The sequence below is a fragment of the Dendrobates tinctorius genome, unplaced genomic scaffold (assembly GCF_039654945.1).
Source record: "Dendrobates tinctorius isolate UK_male_01 unplaced genomic scaffold, ASM3965494v1 ptg000105l, whole genome shotgun sequence".
Taxonomy (NCBI): domain Eukaryota; kingdom Metazoa; phylum Chordata; class Amphibia; order Anura; family Dendrobatidae; genus Dendrobates; species Dendrobates tinctorius.
The window spans coordinates 10,238,578-10,256,407 of record NW_027361773.1 but is presented as its reverse complement, the minus strand read 5'-3'; the positions used below and the strand labels follow the sequence as shown (position 1 = coordinate 10,256,407).

The following is a 17,830-nucleotide window of genomic DNA, read 5'->3' as shown; positions in this document are numbered from 1 at the left end:
CAGGCAGGAAAATAGGCTGAGCAAACGATGGGGCCCGACTAACTAGAAAGGACAGGAAAGGAAAGCCACTGTCTGCAATCTGCCAAAAAACCCTACCAAAAATAATGTCCAACACGTCTGATAGCAAAATTAACCCTGAAGTCACTAGACTTCTCCCACTATATCAGCACTCTGAAATATTCTGAAACAGAGCAAAAAGAGGCCAATCTAATAAGGGACAAAAAGGCAAATTGGCAAATACAGATAAATAGGAGTGGAAGTTCAGCATAGCCCCAGCAGGGGCAAGCTGACCACACAAGAAACTGAATTGACCAACAAGCACAAGTGTGAACATTAGCAAAAAAACAAACTTAACTTAAGACGACTGGAAGAGAGCTGAAGTCCAAGACCTGAGAAGCAGACTGAATCACCAGCAGTAGGATAGGGCGTCGGCTGTCTTATATTCAGTCTGATACTCCAGAGATCCAATCGTTATCCTTCTCATCAGGTGGCAGATCACTACCACTTAAACCAACCTCACTACCTCCTGTCACCACCAGAGGGAGAACGAAAGGAGAACTCTCAACTGGAGCAGAAAATGAGCTCATAACAGTACCCCCCCTTGAGGAGGGGTCACCAAACCCTCATCCATGCCACCAGGCCGATCAGGATGGGCCCGGTGAAAAGCACGAACCAATTTATTGGCATGAATATCAGAGACAGAGACCCAAGAATTATCCTCCTGGCCATAACCCTTCCATTTGACCAAATACTGGAGTCTCTGTCTAACCAAACGAGAATCCAATATTTTCTCTACCTCATATTCCACATTGCCTTTAACCAATACAGGGTCAGGAGGTGCCGCCACAGGAACTACTGGCTCAACAAACCTCTTCAACAGTGACTTGTGAAATACGTTATGGATTTTGAACGTAACTGGAAGAGCCAATCAAAAAGAAACAGGATTAAGAATCTCCAAAATCTTATAAGGTCCAATAAATCTGGGCTTAAATTTTGGAGAGGCAACCTTCATAGGAATATTCTTAGACGACAACCAAACCATATCACCCACTTTAAACCGGGACCAATGGTCCTATGCCGGTTGGAAAAACGCTGGGCCTTTTCCTGAGAGAGTGACAACTTATCCACCACTTGGTCCCATATCTGCTGCAAACCCAAAATTACAGAAAAAGGGTGACATCAAAGTGGCAGAACTAGCTCTATTGTTTAGCGCAAATTCGGCCAAGGGCAAAAATGAGACCCAATCATCTTGTTCAGCAGATATAAAACATCTTAAATATGACTCCAGGGTCTGGTTTGTTCTCTCAGTCCGCCCATTGGTCTGGGGATGAAACGTGGAGGAGAAGGATAACTGAATTCCCAGATTGGAACAAAAGGCTTTCCAGAAACTGGAAACAAACTGGACCCCTCTATCGGACACAATGTTCTTAGGAATCGCGTGTAACCGAACCACCTGTTGTAAAAACAAGGGTACCAACTCAGCGAAAGATGGCAACTTTGGGAGTGGTACAAGATGGACCATCTTCGAAAATCTATCACAAATCACCCAGATAACAGTCATTCTCTGAGAGCCAGGAAGATCAGAAATAAAATCCATTGAGATATGGGTCCATGGCCTCTTGGGCACCGGCAGGGGCATCAGCAACCCACTAGAACGAGAACAGGGTTTAGACCGAGAACAAGTCCCACAGGACTGTACAAAATTCCTGACATCACGAGATAAGGCAGGCCACCAAAACGACCGACTCACCAAATCTGTAGTACCAAAAATACCCGGATGACCAGCCAATGCGGAGCAATGGACTTCAGACATCACTCTCTTTCTCCACTGGTCAGGAACATACAATCTTCCCATAGGGCAACGCTCAGGTTTATCCTCCTGAAATTCCTCCAGGGCGCGTCTCAAATCAGGCGAACTGGAACAAAGAACTACCACCTCACCTAGGATAGTAGTAGGCTCTGTCACATTAAGAGAATCAGCAAATAAACTCCTAGAAAGGGCGTCTGCCTTAACATTCTTAGTGCCCGGAAGAAAAAAGACCACAAAATTAAAAAGCGTGAAAAACAAGGCCCATCGAGCCTGTCAAGGATTCAAGCGTTTGGCCGACTCCAGATAAATCAGATTCTTGTGATCGGTGAGGACCACAAATTGATGTCTAGCTCCCTCCAACCAATGTCTCCACTCCTCAAATGCCCATTTCATGGCCAACAATTTCCGATTCCCCACGTCATAGTTGCGTTCAGATGGGGAAAACTTTCGAGAAAAGAAGGCACAGGGATTCATCTTAGAAGTCACAGGGTCTTTTTGAGACAAAACAGCCCTTGCACCAATCTCAGAAGCGTCTACCTCCACTTGAAATGGAAGTGAGACATCAGGTTGCCGTAAAACTGGAGCTGAAGTAAATCTCTGCTTAAGCTCCTGAAATGCTGAGACAGCCTCAGGAGACCAATTCAGCACATCAGCTCCCTTTTTGGTCAGATCAGTCAGTGGTTTGACAATACTAGAAAAATTACCTATAAATTTACGATAGAAATTAGAAAAACCCAAAAACTTCTGGAGAGCCTTCAAAGAAGTAGGCTGAACCCAATCATAAATGGCCTGTACCTTGGCCGGGCCCATTTCAATAGTCGATGGAGACAATATAAATCCCAAAAATGAAATCCTCTGTATACCAAAGAGGCACTTCGATCCCTTAACAAACAGGGAATTCTCCCTCAAAATCCGGAACACAGTCCGGACATGTACCACATGGGAATCCCAATCACTAGAAAAGATCAAAATATCATCCAGATAGATGATCAAAAACTTATCCACAAAGTCTTGGAAAATATCATTCATAAAGGACTGGAAGACAAAAGGGGCATTAGAGAGCCCAAAAGGCATCACCAGGTACTCAAAATGTCCCTCCGGAGTATTAAACGCCATCTTCCATTCATCTCCGTGCTTGATGCGAATAAGATTAAACGCCCCCCTGAGGTCAAGCTTAGTAAACCAGCAGGCACTCTTAACTCTGGAGAATAAATCAGACATCAGAGGTAACGGGTACTGATATTTAACCGTCATCTTGTTAAGGGAACGATAACACGGTCTTAATGAACCATCTTTCTTGGCCACAAAAAAAACAGCGCCTAAAGGTGACGAGGATGGTCCAATATGACCCTTCTCCAACGACTCCTTAATATAGGATCACATAGCATCATGTTCGGGTACAGATAAGTTGAAAAGCCGACCCTTGGGAAATTTACACCCAGGCATCAACTCAATTGCACAGTCATAACTCCTATGAGGAGGCAAAGACGCAGACTTAATCTCACTAAATACATCAGAGAAATCAGCCAGATAATCATGAGACTGAGTCGAGGTGGAGAAAACTGGAGCGTCCCTAAGAACACACTGACAACCCTAACTCACCACAGACACAGATTTACAATCCAAAACTGGGTTATGAGTTTGCAACCAGGGGAACCCCAGAACAATAGTATCCTGCAAATCATGCAGCATCAAAAATTTACAATTTTCTTGGTGGTCTGGGGCAACTCGCATTATCACCTGGGTCCAAAACTGAGGTTTATTCTCCGCCAAAGGAATGGCATCAATGCCCCTCAAAGGAATAGGCGTCTGCAGAGGCGTCATGGACAAACCACAACATTTAGCAAAGTCCAAATCCATCAGATTCAGAGCTGCTCCTGAATCCACAAAAGCCTTAGTGGAAAATGTGGACAAGGAGCAGATCAGAGTAATTGCCAAAAGGAACTCAGGTTGTATACTGCCCACAGCAATGTGTGTGCAAAACGTTTCTCTCATTTAGGGCAGACAGAAATAGTATGAGAGGCGTCTCCACAGAAAAAACACAGCTTATTACGCCTTCTAAACTCCCGACGTTGCGCCCTAGACAAAACCCCATCACATTGCATAGGTTCAGACATTTGTTCAAGAGGTGGCAGCGCCTCCCGTGTAGTTTTACGTTCACGTAAACGCCGATCAACTTGAATGGCTAATGACATAGAGCCATCCAGACCAGAAGGAACAGGAAATCCCACCATAACATCTTTTACGGTCTCTGACAAACCTTTCCGAAAGAGAGCCGCCAATGCACTATCATTCCATGTAGTAAGGACTGCCCACTTTCGGAACTTTTGACAGTACAACTCTGCAGGATCCTGACCCTGGTCTAATGCCAACAGGGTTCTCTCAGCTTGATCAACAGCATTAGGTTCATCTTACAACAACCCCAAGGCTTGAAAAAATGCATCCACATTAGTCAAAATAGGATTTTCAGGTGTCAGAGATAAAGCCCAATCCTGGGGATCGCCGCGCAGCAAGGAGATGACAATTTTAACCTGCTGCATAGAGCTCCCCGATGAATTAGGCTTCAAGACAAGAAATAATTTACAATTATTCTTAAAATTCAGAAATTTAGACGGATTCCCAGAAAACACATCAGGAGTAGGAATCTTAGGTTCAGCAGCATGTGACTTGAATGAGGTAGGTGGAAATTCCCTGCACTTCAGCAGCAAGTTGCTCCACACGATCAGACAATTGCTTAATCTACATTAGAAAAAAAAAATCCTCCTACGGCCCCAGAAAAAAAAGAGGAAAAAATATACCAAAGAAAAAAAAAAATTCTGACACTTTTTTTTTTCTCTTCCTTTTCCCTTCAACAATCTTTCCCTGCTTTTGAGTACCCTAGAATCTGCGGTATTGCTGGTGATTCTGTTATGAATGGGTCACCGAGGAGGAACAACAAAAAGCTAAGTCCCAGAAAACCAGAGAGGTTGTTCACTTTGCAGACTGCAGATCCCTGATCTTAACCACACAACTAACAGTAGCAGTGGAGCGTTCCTACGTTGTTCCTAGACACCTCGTCACCGCCAGAGGACTACATAAACCTAAAGCGGGAAAACTAACTGCCCCAGAGCAGACCCCAAAGGAAAAGACAGCCCCCACACATGTATTGACGGTGAAGCAAGATGAAAACATATACACAGGCAGGAAAATAGGCTGAGCAAACGATGGGGCCCGACTAACTAGAAAGGACAGGAAAGGAAAGCCACTGTCTGCAATCTGCCAAAAAACCCTACCAAAAATAATGTCCAACACGTCTGATAGCAAAATTAACCCTGAAGTCACTAGACTTCTCTCACTATATCAGCACTCTGAAATATTCTAAAACAGAGCAAAAAGAGGCCAATCTAATAAGGGACAAAAAGGCAAATTGGCAAATACAGATAAATAGGAGTGGAAGTTCAGCATAGCCCCAGCATGGGCAAGCTGACCACACAAGAAACTGAATTGACCAACAAGCACAAGTGTGAACATTAGCAAAAAACAAACTTAACTTAAGAAGACTGGAAGAGAGCTGAAGTCCAAGACCTGAGAAGCAGACTGAATCACCAGCAGTAGGATAGGGCGTCGGCTGTCTTATATCCAGTCTGATACTCCAGAGATCCAATCGTTATTCTTCTCATCAGGTGGCAGATCACTACCACTTAAACCAACCTCACTACCTCCTTTCACCACCAGAGGGAGAATGGAAGGAGAACTCTCAACTGGAGGAGCAGAAAATGAGCTCATAACAGGGAAGTATAGAGGGGCTGATGTGTATGAGTGGTGATGGAGGGGGGATGGGGTGGTGAATGTGGATGGCAAGGGAACACAGGAGGATAGAAATAAAGCACATGGCTAAAAAGACAGCAAAGTGTGGGTTACCTGACTCCTGTCCTGACTAATTGTCATGGAGTAACTGTCTTTTGCTGGATGCTTAGCTAATACGATGCTTTGCTTAATGTGTGCGACCCCTCACATGCGTGTTCCCCTAAGAATGGATCTAAATTTATACACCCCAATACAAGGCCAGGAGAGAGGGATTGTGGGAGCTGCTTAGTTATAAATTAGCAACAGCTGCTCACCACCTCTTGGTGTGCAAAAGATGATCAAAGATGCAGTCCTGATACCATCTCTATGCTATAGCACCTCTCCTGAGATAACATCTACAGTGATTCCTCTCCATGAATATTTACATTTAGCGATGCACCAGCGATCCCGACCACAATACGACCCAGTTAGGATCGCTGGTGCATCGCTAAATGTTCGCTAGTGAGCTGCCACACAGACAGATCTCACAGCGATGCAGCAGCGATACAGCGGTAGTTACTTACCTTTCAGATGCGGCGATCCTGACATCCTCCCGTCCGCGTCGGCGACAGCAGGAAGCGGCCGACGAGAAATGGAGCTGCGCGATCAGCGATGGACAGCGGGGGAGCCGGTCGAAGGTATCACACATAGCGATATCGCTAGCGATATCGCTGCTGCGTCACCAAATCGGTGATGCTTTAGCGATATTGTTAGCGATATCGTTATGTGTAAAGGCCCCTTTAGTCCTGAGAACAGTGTAACAGATGAATTATAGCAAAGAAGTTGAATAACATGATTGCCATTCACTCTGCTTGCTAACATTGAATGGGGTGAGATACATGCAGGCTGGTGCAGATCAGAAGTTGAATATATATACACAGGGTGCAGTATATATTGAGTGCTGGATACATAGGTACTGTATACAGGGTGCAGTATACACAGTGTATACTGCACCTTATACATAGTATCTGCTATGTATAATACACAGGTATTATATACCCAGGGTGCAGTATATATTGGGTGCTGGATACATAGGTACTATATACAGGGTGCAGTATACACTGTGTACACTGCACCGTGTAAACAGTACCTGCCATGTACAACACACAGGCACCACATACACAGGGTGCAGTATACATTGGGTGCTGGACACACAGGTACTGCATACAGGGTGCAGTATACACTGTGTATAACTGCACCCTGTATATATTACTTGCTATGTACAATACACAGGCACTATATACAGGGTGCATTATACCCAGTGTATCCTCCACACCGCACCCCGTATACAGCACCTGTGCATCATACATAGCAGGCACCACACACAGGGTTTATCCTCCACACACCGCACCCCGTATACAGCACCTGTGCATCATACATAGCAGGCACCACACACAGGGTGCAGTATACACATTGGGGTGCACTATACACAATTCTCATGATATATTGATCTATTGTCAATAGATCAATCATGAGAGAATGTGATGAATTCATGTCACATGAGCACTGCTGCAGAGTCAGATGGCCACTAACAGCACTACAGCAGTATGTGCAGCAGCCAGGATAGGATATGGACATTTACCTCAGGCACTGGGCAGCAGGGAGTGGGATTCAGACTGGTCTCCAAGTTCTCTCTCTCTCAAGTACCGTAAGTGGCACAATCTAATGCCAGCCAGCTCGCCAAGCACCAGCTCGGCAGCTCCAATAATGGAATGAGTATGGCACAACTGCAAATCTACGAACACGTGGCTACTCACATAAACTAACATCCAAAGCAAGGAGAGCATTAATTAGAGAAGCAGCCAAGCGGCCCATGGTAACACTAGAGGAGCTGTAGAGATCCACAGCTCAGATGGCAGAATCTGCCCACAGGATGATTAGTCGTATACTCCATAAATCGGGTCCTTATGGAAGAGTGGCAAGAAGAAAGCCATTTTTGAAAGCAAGACATAAGAAGTTAATTTTGGAGATTGCAAAAAGCCATGTATGGGACACAGCTAGCAAGTGGAAGAAGGTGCTCTGGTCAGTGGAGTACAAATTAAAACATTTTGGGATGAATGCAAAATGCTTTGTGTGGCAGAAAACTAACACTGCACATCAAATTGTAAACACCACTCCCACCATCAAACATGATGGTGACAGCATCATGCTGTGGGGATGCTTTTCTTCAGAAGGGACAGGGAAAGTGGACAGAGTTGATGGGAAGATGGCTGTAGCTAAACATAGGGCAATCCTGGAGGACAACCGTTTAGAATCTGCAAAAGACTTGAGACTAGGGCATTGGTTCACCTTCAAGCAGGACCACAACCCTAAGCATACTGCCAGGCTACAATGCATGGTTTAGATCAAAGAATATTCATGTTAGATCAAAGCATATTCATGTGTGTGAATGACCCACTCACAGTCCAGACCTAAATCCCATAGAGAATCTGTGGCAAGACTTGGAGATTGATATTCACAGATGCCTCCATTCAATCTTACTCAGCTAGAGCTAGTTTACAAAGAAGAATGGGCAAAAATCTCACCCTATAGATGTGCAATGCTGAGACGAACCCCAAATGGCTTGCAGTAGTGATAGTACCGAAAGGTGGTCCTACAAAGTATTGACTCGGGGGCTGAATAGAAAAGCATGTCACAATTTTTCTAATAATTAGAAATCCATTTATCATTTCCTTTACACTTCACAAATACTTGTTACTCTGTGTTAGAAAATCCCCAAAACTCCAAATAAAATACATTCCGTTTGTGGGTGTAACATTTAAAAAGGAGGAACAGTTCATGGGTATGAATACTTTTTCAAGGCACTGTAGGTAGAAAGCCACAAATGTGTGGCCACAAGCCTATTGCTGGAGGTGTGAGCGCCCTCAGGTCCCATGTTGGGTGTGCTCAGGGTCACTGCACCATTATGTGCCTATTATGGCGGCTCCGCAGGCCGGTCCTGCATACACCCCAATGTACACTCCGCCGCGCCATTACTCTCAGCTCTGACATTAAATCCTGCTGCTCGCAGTTTTCTAATAACCCTTAAGCTTTGTTAATAAAGTTCAAGCCCATACTAAGTACCTAACAGCAGATTGCAGAAGACTAATGCCAGCGTTGTCAATGGCTGCCAGGTACTTCCTGTCCTCACTTACTAGAATGCCTTGAAACGTCATCTCGTCGTACCATACCAGCACGTAAGCTGCGTCTGATGTTGCGTTCCAAGCCTCGTTTGCGGATTACAGTGCCGTAAATCGCTGTAGTGTCGCTTGTAATACACGTCCACAAGTCCCGCCCCTTCTTACCAGCGCCGGGTGTTTATGGAGGTTTCCTAGGAGTAGGTGAGTATTGCTCGGGCAGGGGGGTCGTTTGCCCCATCCGCCATGGCTGACCGGCTGCTGTCATTAGCAGTCTGTATTCGGTGGATGGACAGGACGCGCATGGTCTGGTGGCTGCTGATCACACGGCTGTGACATAACCGCAGCGCTTTCTGTACTCCCCTGTTGCTCCCTCTTCATGTGGTTGGTGCCTGTGGCGCCTGGTGTCGGGCAGTGCCCCATCTGAGCTGTCGGTACCTGCTCCTCGTCTTGGCGCACAGTGAAGGGGCAGTTTGCTAGGAAGCCTGTGAGTGGCCATGTATTGTCTGGGGGGCGCACCTAAGGGTGGGAGAAGGTACGAGCATCAGCAGGAGAGTATAGAAGGGAGCCCCCATCCCCCACACTTAGGGGGGCTCAGCAACACACCCTCTTATGGAATGGAAAGGGTTATTCTCATTATTAGCTATGGGGAGAATTTCAGTGTAAAACGAGCAACTTTCCAACTTACTATGTGTTAAAATTGGTTCTGTTCACTTGATGATTCCAGTTTTCTCCTCTTTGCTTCAAGGGCTTGTCTGGTCTTAAGTTATAAGTCTGCAGTCACATGACCACCGAACGCAGGGAAACCCCACAGTGCTGCGGAGAGTCACCAGTCTGCAGTCACATAACCTCGGACCGCAGGGAATCCCCACAGTGCTGGGGAGAGTCACCAGTCTGCAGTCACATGACCACCGACCGCAGGGAATCCTCACAGTGCTGGGGAGAGTCACCAGTCTGCAGTCACATGACCACCGACCGCAGGGAATCCTCACAGTGCTGGGGAGAGTCACCAGTCTGCAGTCACATGACCACTGACCGCAGGGAATCCTCACAGTGCTGGGGAGAGTCACCAGTCTGCAGTCACATGACCACCGACCGCAGGGAATCCTCACAGTGCTGGGGAGAGTCACCAGTCTGCAGTCACATGACCACCGACCGCAGGGAATCCTCACAGTGCTGGGGAGAGTCACCAGTCTGCAGTCACATGACCACCGACCGCAGGGAATCCTCACAGTGCTGGGGAGAGTCACCAGTCTGCAGTCACATGACCACCGACCGCAGGGAATCCTCACAGTGCTGGGGAGAGTCACCAGTCTGCAGTCACATGACCACCGACCGCAGGGAATCCTCACAGTGCTGGGGAGAGTCACCAGTCTGCAGTCACATGACCACCGACCGCAGGGAATCCTCACAGTGCTGGGGAGAGTCACCAGTCTGCAGTCACATGACCACCGACCGCAGGGAATCCTCACAGTGCTGGGGAGAGTCACCAGTCTGCAGTCACATGACCACCGACCGCAGGGAATCCTCACAGTGCTGGGGAGAGTCACCAGTCTGCAGTCACATGACCACCGACCGCAGGGAATCCTCACAGTGCTGGGGAGAGTCACCAGTCTGCAGTCACATGACCACCGACCTTAGGGAATCCCCACAGTGCTGGGGAGAGTCACCAGTCTGCAGTCACATGACCACCGACCGCAGGGAATCCTCAGTGCTGGGGAGAGTCACCAGTCTGCAGTCACATGACCACTGACCGCAGGGAATCCCCACAGTGCTGGGGAGAGTCACCAGTCTGCAGTCACATGACCACCGACCGCAGGGAATCCTCACAGTGCTGGGGAGAGTCACCAGTCTGCAGTCACATGACCACCGACCGTAGGGAATCCTCAGTGCTGGGGAGAGTCACCAGTCTGCAGTCACATGACCACTGACCGTAGGGAATCCTCACAGTGCTGGGGAGAGTCATCAATCTGCAGTCACATGACCACCAACCGCAGGGAATCCTCACAGTGCTGGGGAGAGTCTGCAGTCACATGACCACTGACCGCAGGGAATCCCCACAGTGCTGGGGAGAGTCACCAGTCTGCAGTCACATGACCACCGACCGCAGGGAATCCCCACAGTGCTGGGGAGAGTCACCAGTCTGCAGTCACATGACCACCGACCGTAGGGAATCCTCACAGTGCTGGGGAGAGTCACCAGTCTGCAGTCACATGACCACCGACCGCAGGGAATCCCCACAGTGCTGGGGAGAGTCACCAGTCTGCAGTCACATGACTACCGACCGCAGTGAATCCCCACAGTCCTGGGGAGAGTCACCAGTCTGCAGTCACATGACCACTGACCGCATGGAATCCCCACAGTGCTGGGGAGAGTCACCAGTCTGCAGTTGCATATAGACCGGACCAACCACTGATTCTGTCTAGCAGCAATGACGGGGCATACAGTGTCTGTAAGCTCTTACACCTTGTAACTACTGCAGTGGCGCATGCTGTTAGTGGCCGATCCCAGCCAGTGCCACTGCCACCGTAAGGCCGGGGTCACACTAGCGAGGAATACGGAAGAGTGAGAGGCGCTAAAAGCACGCATTACACACGGACAAATGATTCTCTATGGGTTTGCTCCCAACAGCCGTATATTTCTCGGGCGTATTCTACAGTCCGTGCCAATCGCAGCATGTTGCGATTGTCAGCGTATTACGCCCGTAGTACGCCAATGCAAGTCTATGGGTGCGCCAAAAATCCGCATTACATACGGACCACACATGTGACTTGCGAGAAATACGCACCCGGTGTCTTTTACAAAAGCCGTCAATTCAGTGCACTATACAGTAAACTTACACTGACAGGTTTAATAAAGAAAGAATAGATATATATACACATAGAATACATATATATATATATATATACATACATGTCATTGTGACAAACATATATATATATATATTTATATTTCACAGAGTTCTTCATAGCAGAATAGCCGCTAATTAAATTGCCGGTCTCTATCAAATAATTCCCCAACCCGACATGAAATGACACATGGTTTACATTCAGTAAAGCATTTCATTTCATGTTTTTTATATGTCCTTGACTAATAATTAGATGAGGGATTGTGTGCAAAATTTGGGAGTTGTAGTTGTTATTTTAAGGGGTTAATTCTTTGTTAAAAAATGCGTGGGCTTCCCATTGCCCTATATTGGTGGCGAGTGGGTTAATCTAACAAAGGGTTAATGTCACCATTCGATTGTAAGGTGACATTAACCCTTTGTTAGTTTAACCCATTCGCCACCGCTACAGGGCAATGGGAAGCCCACGCATTGTTTGAAAACAAATTAACCTCTTAATATAACTACAACTCTCAAATTTTGCACACAAACCCTCATCTAATTATTAGTCAGGGACATATTAAAAAACATGAAATGAAATGCTTTACTGAATGTAAACCATGTGTCATTTCATGTCGGGTTGGGGAATGATTTGATAGAAGCCGGCAATTTAATTAGCGGCTATTCTGCTATGAAGAACTCTGTGAAATATAAATATATATATGTTTATCTCAATGACTTGTGTGTGTGTGTATATATATATATATATATATATATATATATAATATATTTTTATACAGTGTGTATGTGTGTATATATATATATATATATATATATATATATATATATATATATATATATATGTATATATGCATTCTATGTGTCTATATCTATTCTTTGGTTTCTGTTAGAAACCCTGTCATAGGGCTCCATTATATGTCCATTTTGCAAGGCGGCGAGAAAATCTCGCCATACGGATGCTGACATGCGCAAAATACGCAACCACACCTTGCTTACGGATGACATACGGAGCACTATTTAGGGGCCATTCATCCGTATTACCCAACCCAACCCTTAAAAGCTGGCCCAGAGATCAAGTGACCACTACACGTCCAGTTTAAGAACTCACGGGTCAGTTATTCCGGGGTAAAGTGGTCACTGGCCGTATATAGTGAAGAAACAGTGCCTTGCGAAAGTATTTGGCCCTCTGGAAGTTTTCAACCTTTTCCACATATCATTCTTCAAACATAAAGATGCCAAATGTAAATTTTTGGTGAAGAATCAACGACAAGTGGGACACAATTGTGAAGTTGAACGAAATTTATTGGTATTTTAAATTTTTGTGGAAATCACAAACTGAAAAGTGGGGCGTGCAATATTATTCAGCCCCTTTAACGTAATACTTTGTTGCGCCACCTTTTGCTGCGATTACAGCTGCAAGTCGCTTGGTGTATGTCTCTATCAGTTTTGTACATCGAGAGACTGAAATTCTTGCCCATTCTTCCTTGGCAAACAGCTCGAGCTCAGTGAGGTTGGATGGAGATCGTTTGTGAACAGCAGTTTTCAGCTCTTTCCACAGATTCTGGATTGGATTCAGGTCTGGACTTTGAATTGGCCATTCTAACACCTGGATACGTTTATTTGTGAACCATTCCATTATAGATTTTGCTTTATGTTTGGGATCATTGTCTTGTTGGAAGACAAATCTCCGTACCAGTCTCAGGTCTTTTGCAGAATCCAACAGGTTTTCTTCCAGAATAGTTCTGTATTTGGCTCCATCCATCTTAACAATCTTCCCTGTCCCTGCTGAAGAAAAGCAGGCCCATACCATGATGCTGCCACCACCATGTTTGACAGTGGGGATGGTGTGTTCAGGGTGATGAGCTGTGTTGCCTTAACGCCAAAGATATTGTTTGGCATTGTTGCCAAAAAGTTCAATTTTGGTTTCATCTGACCAGAGCACCTTCTTCCACATGTTTGGTTTGTCTCCCAGGTGGCTTGTTGCAAACTTTCAGGCTGTGTACCCACGTTGCGTTTTTTTAAGCGTTTCCGCAGCGTTTTTGCCAGCTCAGATGCTGCAGAAATGCTTAAAAGATGCTTCAAATTAATTTGCATGCTTTTTTGGCTTTTTGTGCCAATGCATGCGTTTCTAACCGCTCAGGAATCGCTTAGCGGCTAAACACGCAACATGCTCATTAATTTCCGCATTGCTCTGCGTTTTTAGCCTTCCCCAATGTTCCCAGAAAACGCGTGTCATAAAACGCGTCAAAAACGCGCGGCTTTTTTGCACAAAACTCGCAAGAATCGCGCGGAAAAAAGACGCGCGTTTTCTGGGAAGGGGATCAGTTTCCTGAGCGTTTAAGAACGCTAGCGTGGGCACTAGCCTCATTTACACTTCTTATGGATATCTTTGAGAAATGGCTTTCTTCTTGCCTCTCTTCCATAAAGGCCAGATTTGTGCAGTGTACGACTGATTGTTGTCCTATGGACAGACTGTCCCACCTCAGCTGTAGATCTCTGCAGTTCATCCAGAGTGATCATGGGCCTCTTGGCTGCATCTCTGATCAGTCTTCTCCTTGGTTGAGATGAAAGTTTAGAGGGATGGCCGGGTCTTGGTAGCTTTGCAGTGGTATGATACTCTTTCCATTTCAATATGATCGCTAGCACAGTGCTTTTTGGAATGTTTAAAGTTTTGGAAATCATTTTGTATCCAAATCCCGCTTTAAACTTCTCCACAAAAGTATCACGGAGCTGCCTGTTGTGTTCCTTGGTCTTCATGATGCTCTCTGTGCATCAAACAGAACCCTGAGACTATCACAGAGCAGGTGCATTTATACGGAGACTTGATTACACGCAGGTGGATTATATTTATCATCATTAGTCATTTAGGACAATATTGGATCATTCAGAGATCCACAATGAACTTCTGGAGTGAGTTTGCTGCACTGAAAGTAAAGGGGCAGAATAATATTGCACGCCCCACTTTTCAGTTTTTGCATTTCCACAAAAATTTAAAATAATCAATAAATTTTGTTCAACTTCACAATTGTGTCCCACTTGTTGATTCTTCACCAAAAATTTACATTTAGTATCTTTGTTTGAAGCATGATATGTGGGAAAAGGTTGAAAAGTTCCAGGAGGCTGAATACTTTTGCAAGGCACTGTATGTGAAATTGCCTCCGGTCATTGAAATTCGTCTGTTTGCAGCTTTCTAATCGGAGTAACACATGGGGGTCTTTGTGTAGCGGTAATAAGACAACCCCTGTTTTTCCAGGTACAGGTCTATCAATGCTTCCAAGGCCACATGGCTTTTGTTTGCAGTAGATTTTTGGTGTGAATTATGCTCAATGAAAATCTGCAGGAAATTACCATTCAGTGTATAAGAAATGGGTCTAAGAAAACTTGTAGATGCATACTGGAAACAATCTCTAGCTCTACAGTGACTGTAACCTTAATAGACCTTGTGCTGCTAAAGAGTGCACTCCCGATTCTTAGGAACTTTCCTTCTTTCTCCCCCTCAATGTGAGAGAGGAAAGTAGCAACTGCGCCATAAGATTGATTTGCTTACTTTTAGTCGATCTACAAGGGGTTTGTATGTTTTCCCTGTGTCTCCTCCTACTCTGAACGCACACTGGTAGGGAATTTAGATTGTGAGCCCCAGTTGTGATAGTGATGATGTCTTGAAAGGGGTTTGGCGCTATATAAGCAAGTAAAGAATGAATAAAGATCTTAAAGGGGTTGTCCAGCCCAAATCGATAAGCCTGCAGTCACTCTGTGTGACACGGATTTATGAATCCCCCCAGTGGACGCATTGTGCGCTGAGGGATTCACCGGTTTCTGAGCCCGTATGAGTTATACATACTCCCGGCCAGAGCCTTTCCAGTGGGCACAGCTTCGCTCCATACAATCGTATTAAGGCCGGGGTCACACTAAATGTACGGAAAATCGGTCCGAGTCTGCCTGCCGAGAGTCGCACAAGTGTCCTCCGTGTGGTCATCTGTGTGTAATGCGCTTGCAATGCGATAATGCGATTTTCTCGCACCTATGTATACATATGACATGCGTATGGCTTTACTTACTCTGTCGCCTCATTGGGGGACACAGAACCATGGGTGTTATGCTGCTGTCCACTAGGAGGCGACACTATGCATAATCTGAAAAAGATTAACTATGGCTCCTCCTCTGCAGTATACACCCCTGGACGGCGTTAGCCTTCTCCATTTTTTGCTTAGTGTCGCATAGGAGGCACACCTAAAATTTTTATTCTTTTTTCACTCCGTTTTTTTCAACGGGATTACAGATGAAGAAAAGTGGGTCTCCTGTGAGACTCCCGGCATGGCTCCTTCCTCGGTCCCCTGTTATGGGGTGCCCAGTTGAAGTCGAGATGGCTATTCCCCATGTCGCTCCTTCCCCAGTCCTTCGGGTGCTGGTTCGAAGTCGACCTCCCCCTCCTTCCCCAATTCCTTTTGGTTTTCGGGTTGAGGTTGAGGCGAGGATAAAGCCCCCTGATGGTGACAGCAGCACCCTCCCTAATCCCCCTCTGGGGGCATTAGGTTGAGACGCCTCAGGTAGGGTCTGTACAGGCAGCATCCAGGGACCCCAGCCCAGCTGCGGACTCCTGTCGGGGCCGGGGGGAGTGCAGGCAGGTATGGCACAATAGAGACACAGGGCTCCCTGCGCCCCTGTCTGCGGCAACACCAGCTCCATCGTGCCTCAGAGGGACCCCTCACAGGGTCCTCCTTCCGCTTATAGCCCCACCGCTATCCTGCCTTTAGATCCGGGGGAGTCCGGTTCAGATCCGACCCCCTCCCGGACTTCCACGCCGGCCTGGAGCCCTTCTAGGCATCTTCTGGGCATCAGGCATCTAATTTAGGCCGCGGCTTCGGCCTAGCTAAAGCCGCCGCCTCTTCTCCGCCCCCCGGATGACAAATATGACACTCTACAGTGTCATAGAGGGGGCGGATCGAGCCTGAAAGGGCGTGTTTTTACACAGCTCTGCCACCTTTTTTTCTGCTCTCCGCCCCCTTTCTCCTTCCTCCTTCTCCACGGCGGCCATTTCTGCTGCAGGACAAGATTAACCCTGCATATCGTCCTGTCCAGCCAGTCTCCGGGAGGGCACAGGACTGTGGATCTTCGGTGCTGGACCTAGGGGCACGCTGGTGGGGTAAGATCACAGCTGGGTTTCTTACTCGGCTGTGATTCCATATTCCTATAAGGCCCCGTCTATAGATAACCTAACCTCCACATTGCTTCAGGCTCTGCAGGGTCATGCCTCGGCTATGAACATTACTCAGCAAAGGGAGAGCTCGACTCAGGGACGTAAGCGGACCCACAGGTGGTGTTCACCTGCGTCATCCCATAGCACACGGTCATCCCCCTCTAGGGAAAGACACCGTAGTTCCAGGTCACCTAGACCGTCCCCTATCAGGGACAGACAACGCAGATCTCCACAGCGATCCCCGACCACAGAAGACCTCCGCCCCAGTTCACCCACCAGGGGACGCCTCAGCGATACACAGGATTCGGAAGGCATTTGTGATTCTGACTCAGACAACGAAACGCAGGGGTCCCTGATCCCAATTCCCCCTAACAATACAGCGCTAGTTGAGGACATAATCTCTTCCATCCATCGGGTGCTGGATATTTCTGATCCGCCCCGGAGGCCCCAGAACACAAGATTTCCTTTGAAGGGGTTCTGAAACCACCGATGGTCTTCTATAGTCACCCAGAATTTAAGGCGATCCTTAATAAGCAATTCTCACAGCCTGAGAAGAAATTCACCAATCGCAAATATTTGGAGGCACGGTATCCCTTCCCGCAGAAGGACACCAAAGAATGGATAGATCCACCCGAAGTGGACCCCCCAGTCTCTAGGCTAGCAGCACAGACTCTCCTCTCACTGCCAGATAGCTCAACCTTCAGGGACGCAGCAGACCGGCAGGTAGAACGCATGGCTCGTTCAATTTTCGAGGCTGCAGGGGCCTCCCTGGCTCCCACGTTCGCTTCAGTTTGGGCTGCCAAGGCCATTCTGGCTTGGGCCAAAAAATTACAAGCTGGCCTCCAAGCACCAACTCCTGAGCTGTCGGACCAAGCGGTTCAAATAGCAGTTGTTGCAGATTACATGCTTCATGCAGCTCTGGATTCAGCAAGGGGCGTAGCGGGGATAGCATCAAACGCCATCACAATTCGGAGTATCCTCTGGCTGCGGGAATGGAAAGCGGACGCGGCCTCAAAGAAGTCCCTCACGCACCTCCC

At 46.9% G+C, this 17,830-nt stretch overlaps 2 protein-coding genes across 7 annotated transcripts in view; one reads left to right on the top strand and one right to left on the bottom strand.

The window, feature by feature from the left end:
• LOC141100498 (uncharacterized) overlaps positions 1-8,900 on the bottom strand; it is a 300,902-nt gene extending 292,002 nt beyond the window's left edge. Inside the window, exon 1 of one of the 5 annotated variants that reach the window (XM_073589049.1) lies at positions 8,770-8,900. In XM_073589049.1, the coding sequence (XP_073445150.1) occupies positions 8,770-8,803 (34 nt within the window). In that variant the 5' untranslated portion in view covers positions 8,804-8,900. Of the gene's footprint in view, positions 1-8,698 lie in introns of all 5 variants that reach the window. The other 4 variants (XM_073589053.1, XM_073589052.1, XM_073589050.1 and 1 more) reach the window with 4 other exon arrangements.
• Positions 8,817-17,830, top strand: part of RBM17 (RNA binding motif protein 17) — a 58,971-nt gene continuing 49,957 nt past the window's right edge. The window contains exon 1 of one of the 2 annotated variants that reach the window (XM_073589046.1): positions 8,817-8,955. The gene's annotated coding sequence lies outside the window, so the exon portion shown is untranslated. Of the gene's footprint in view, positions 8,956-9,216; positions 9,239-17,830 lie in introns of those variants that run through there. The other variant, XM_073589047.1, reaches the window with a different exon arrangement.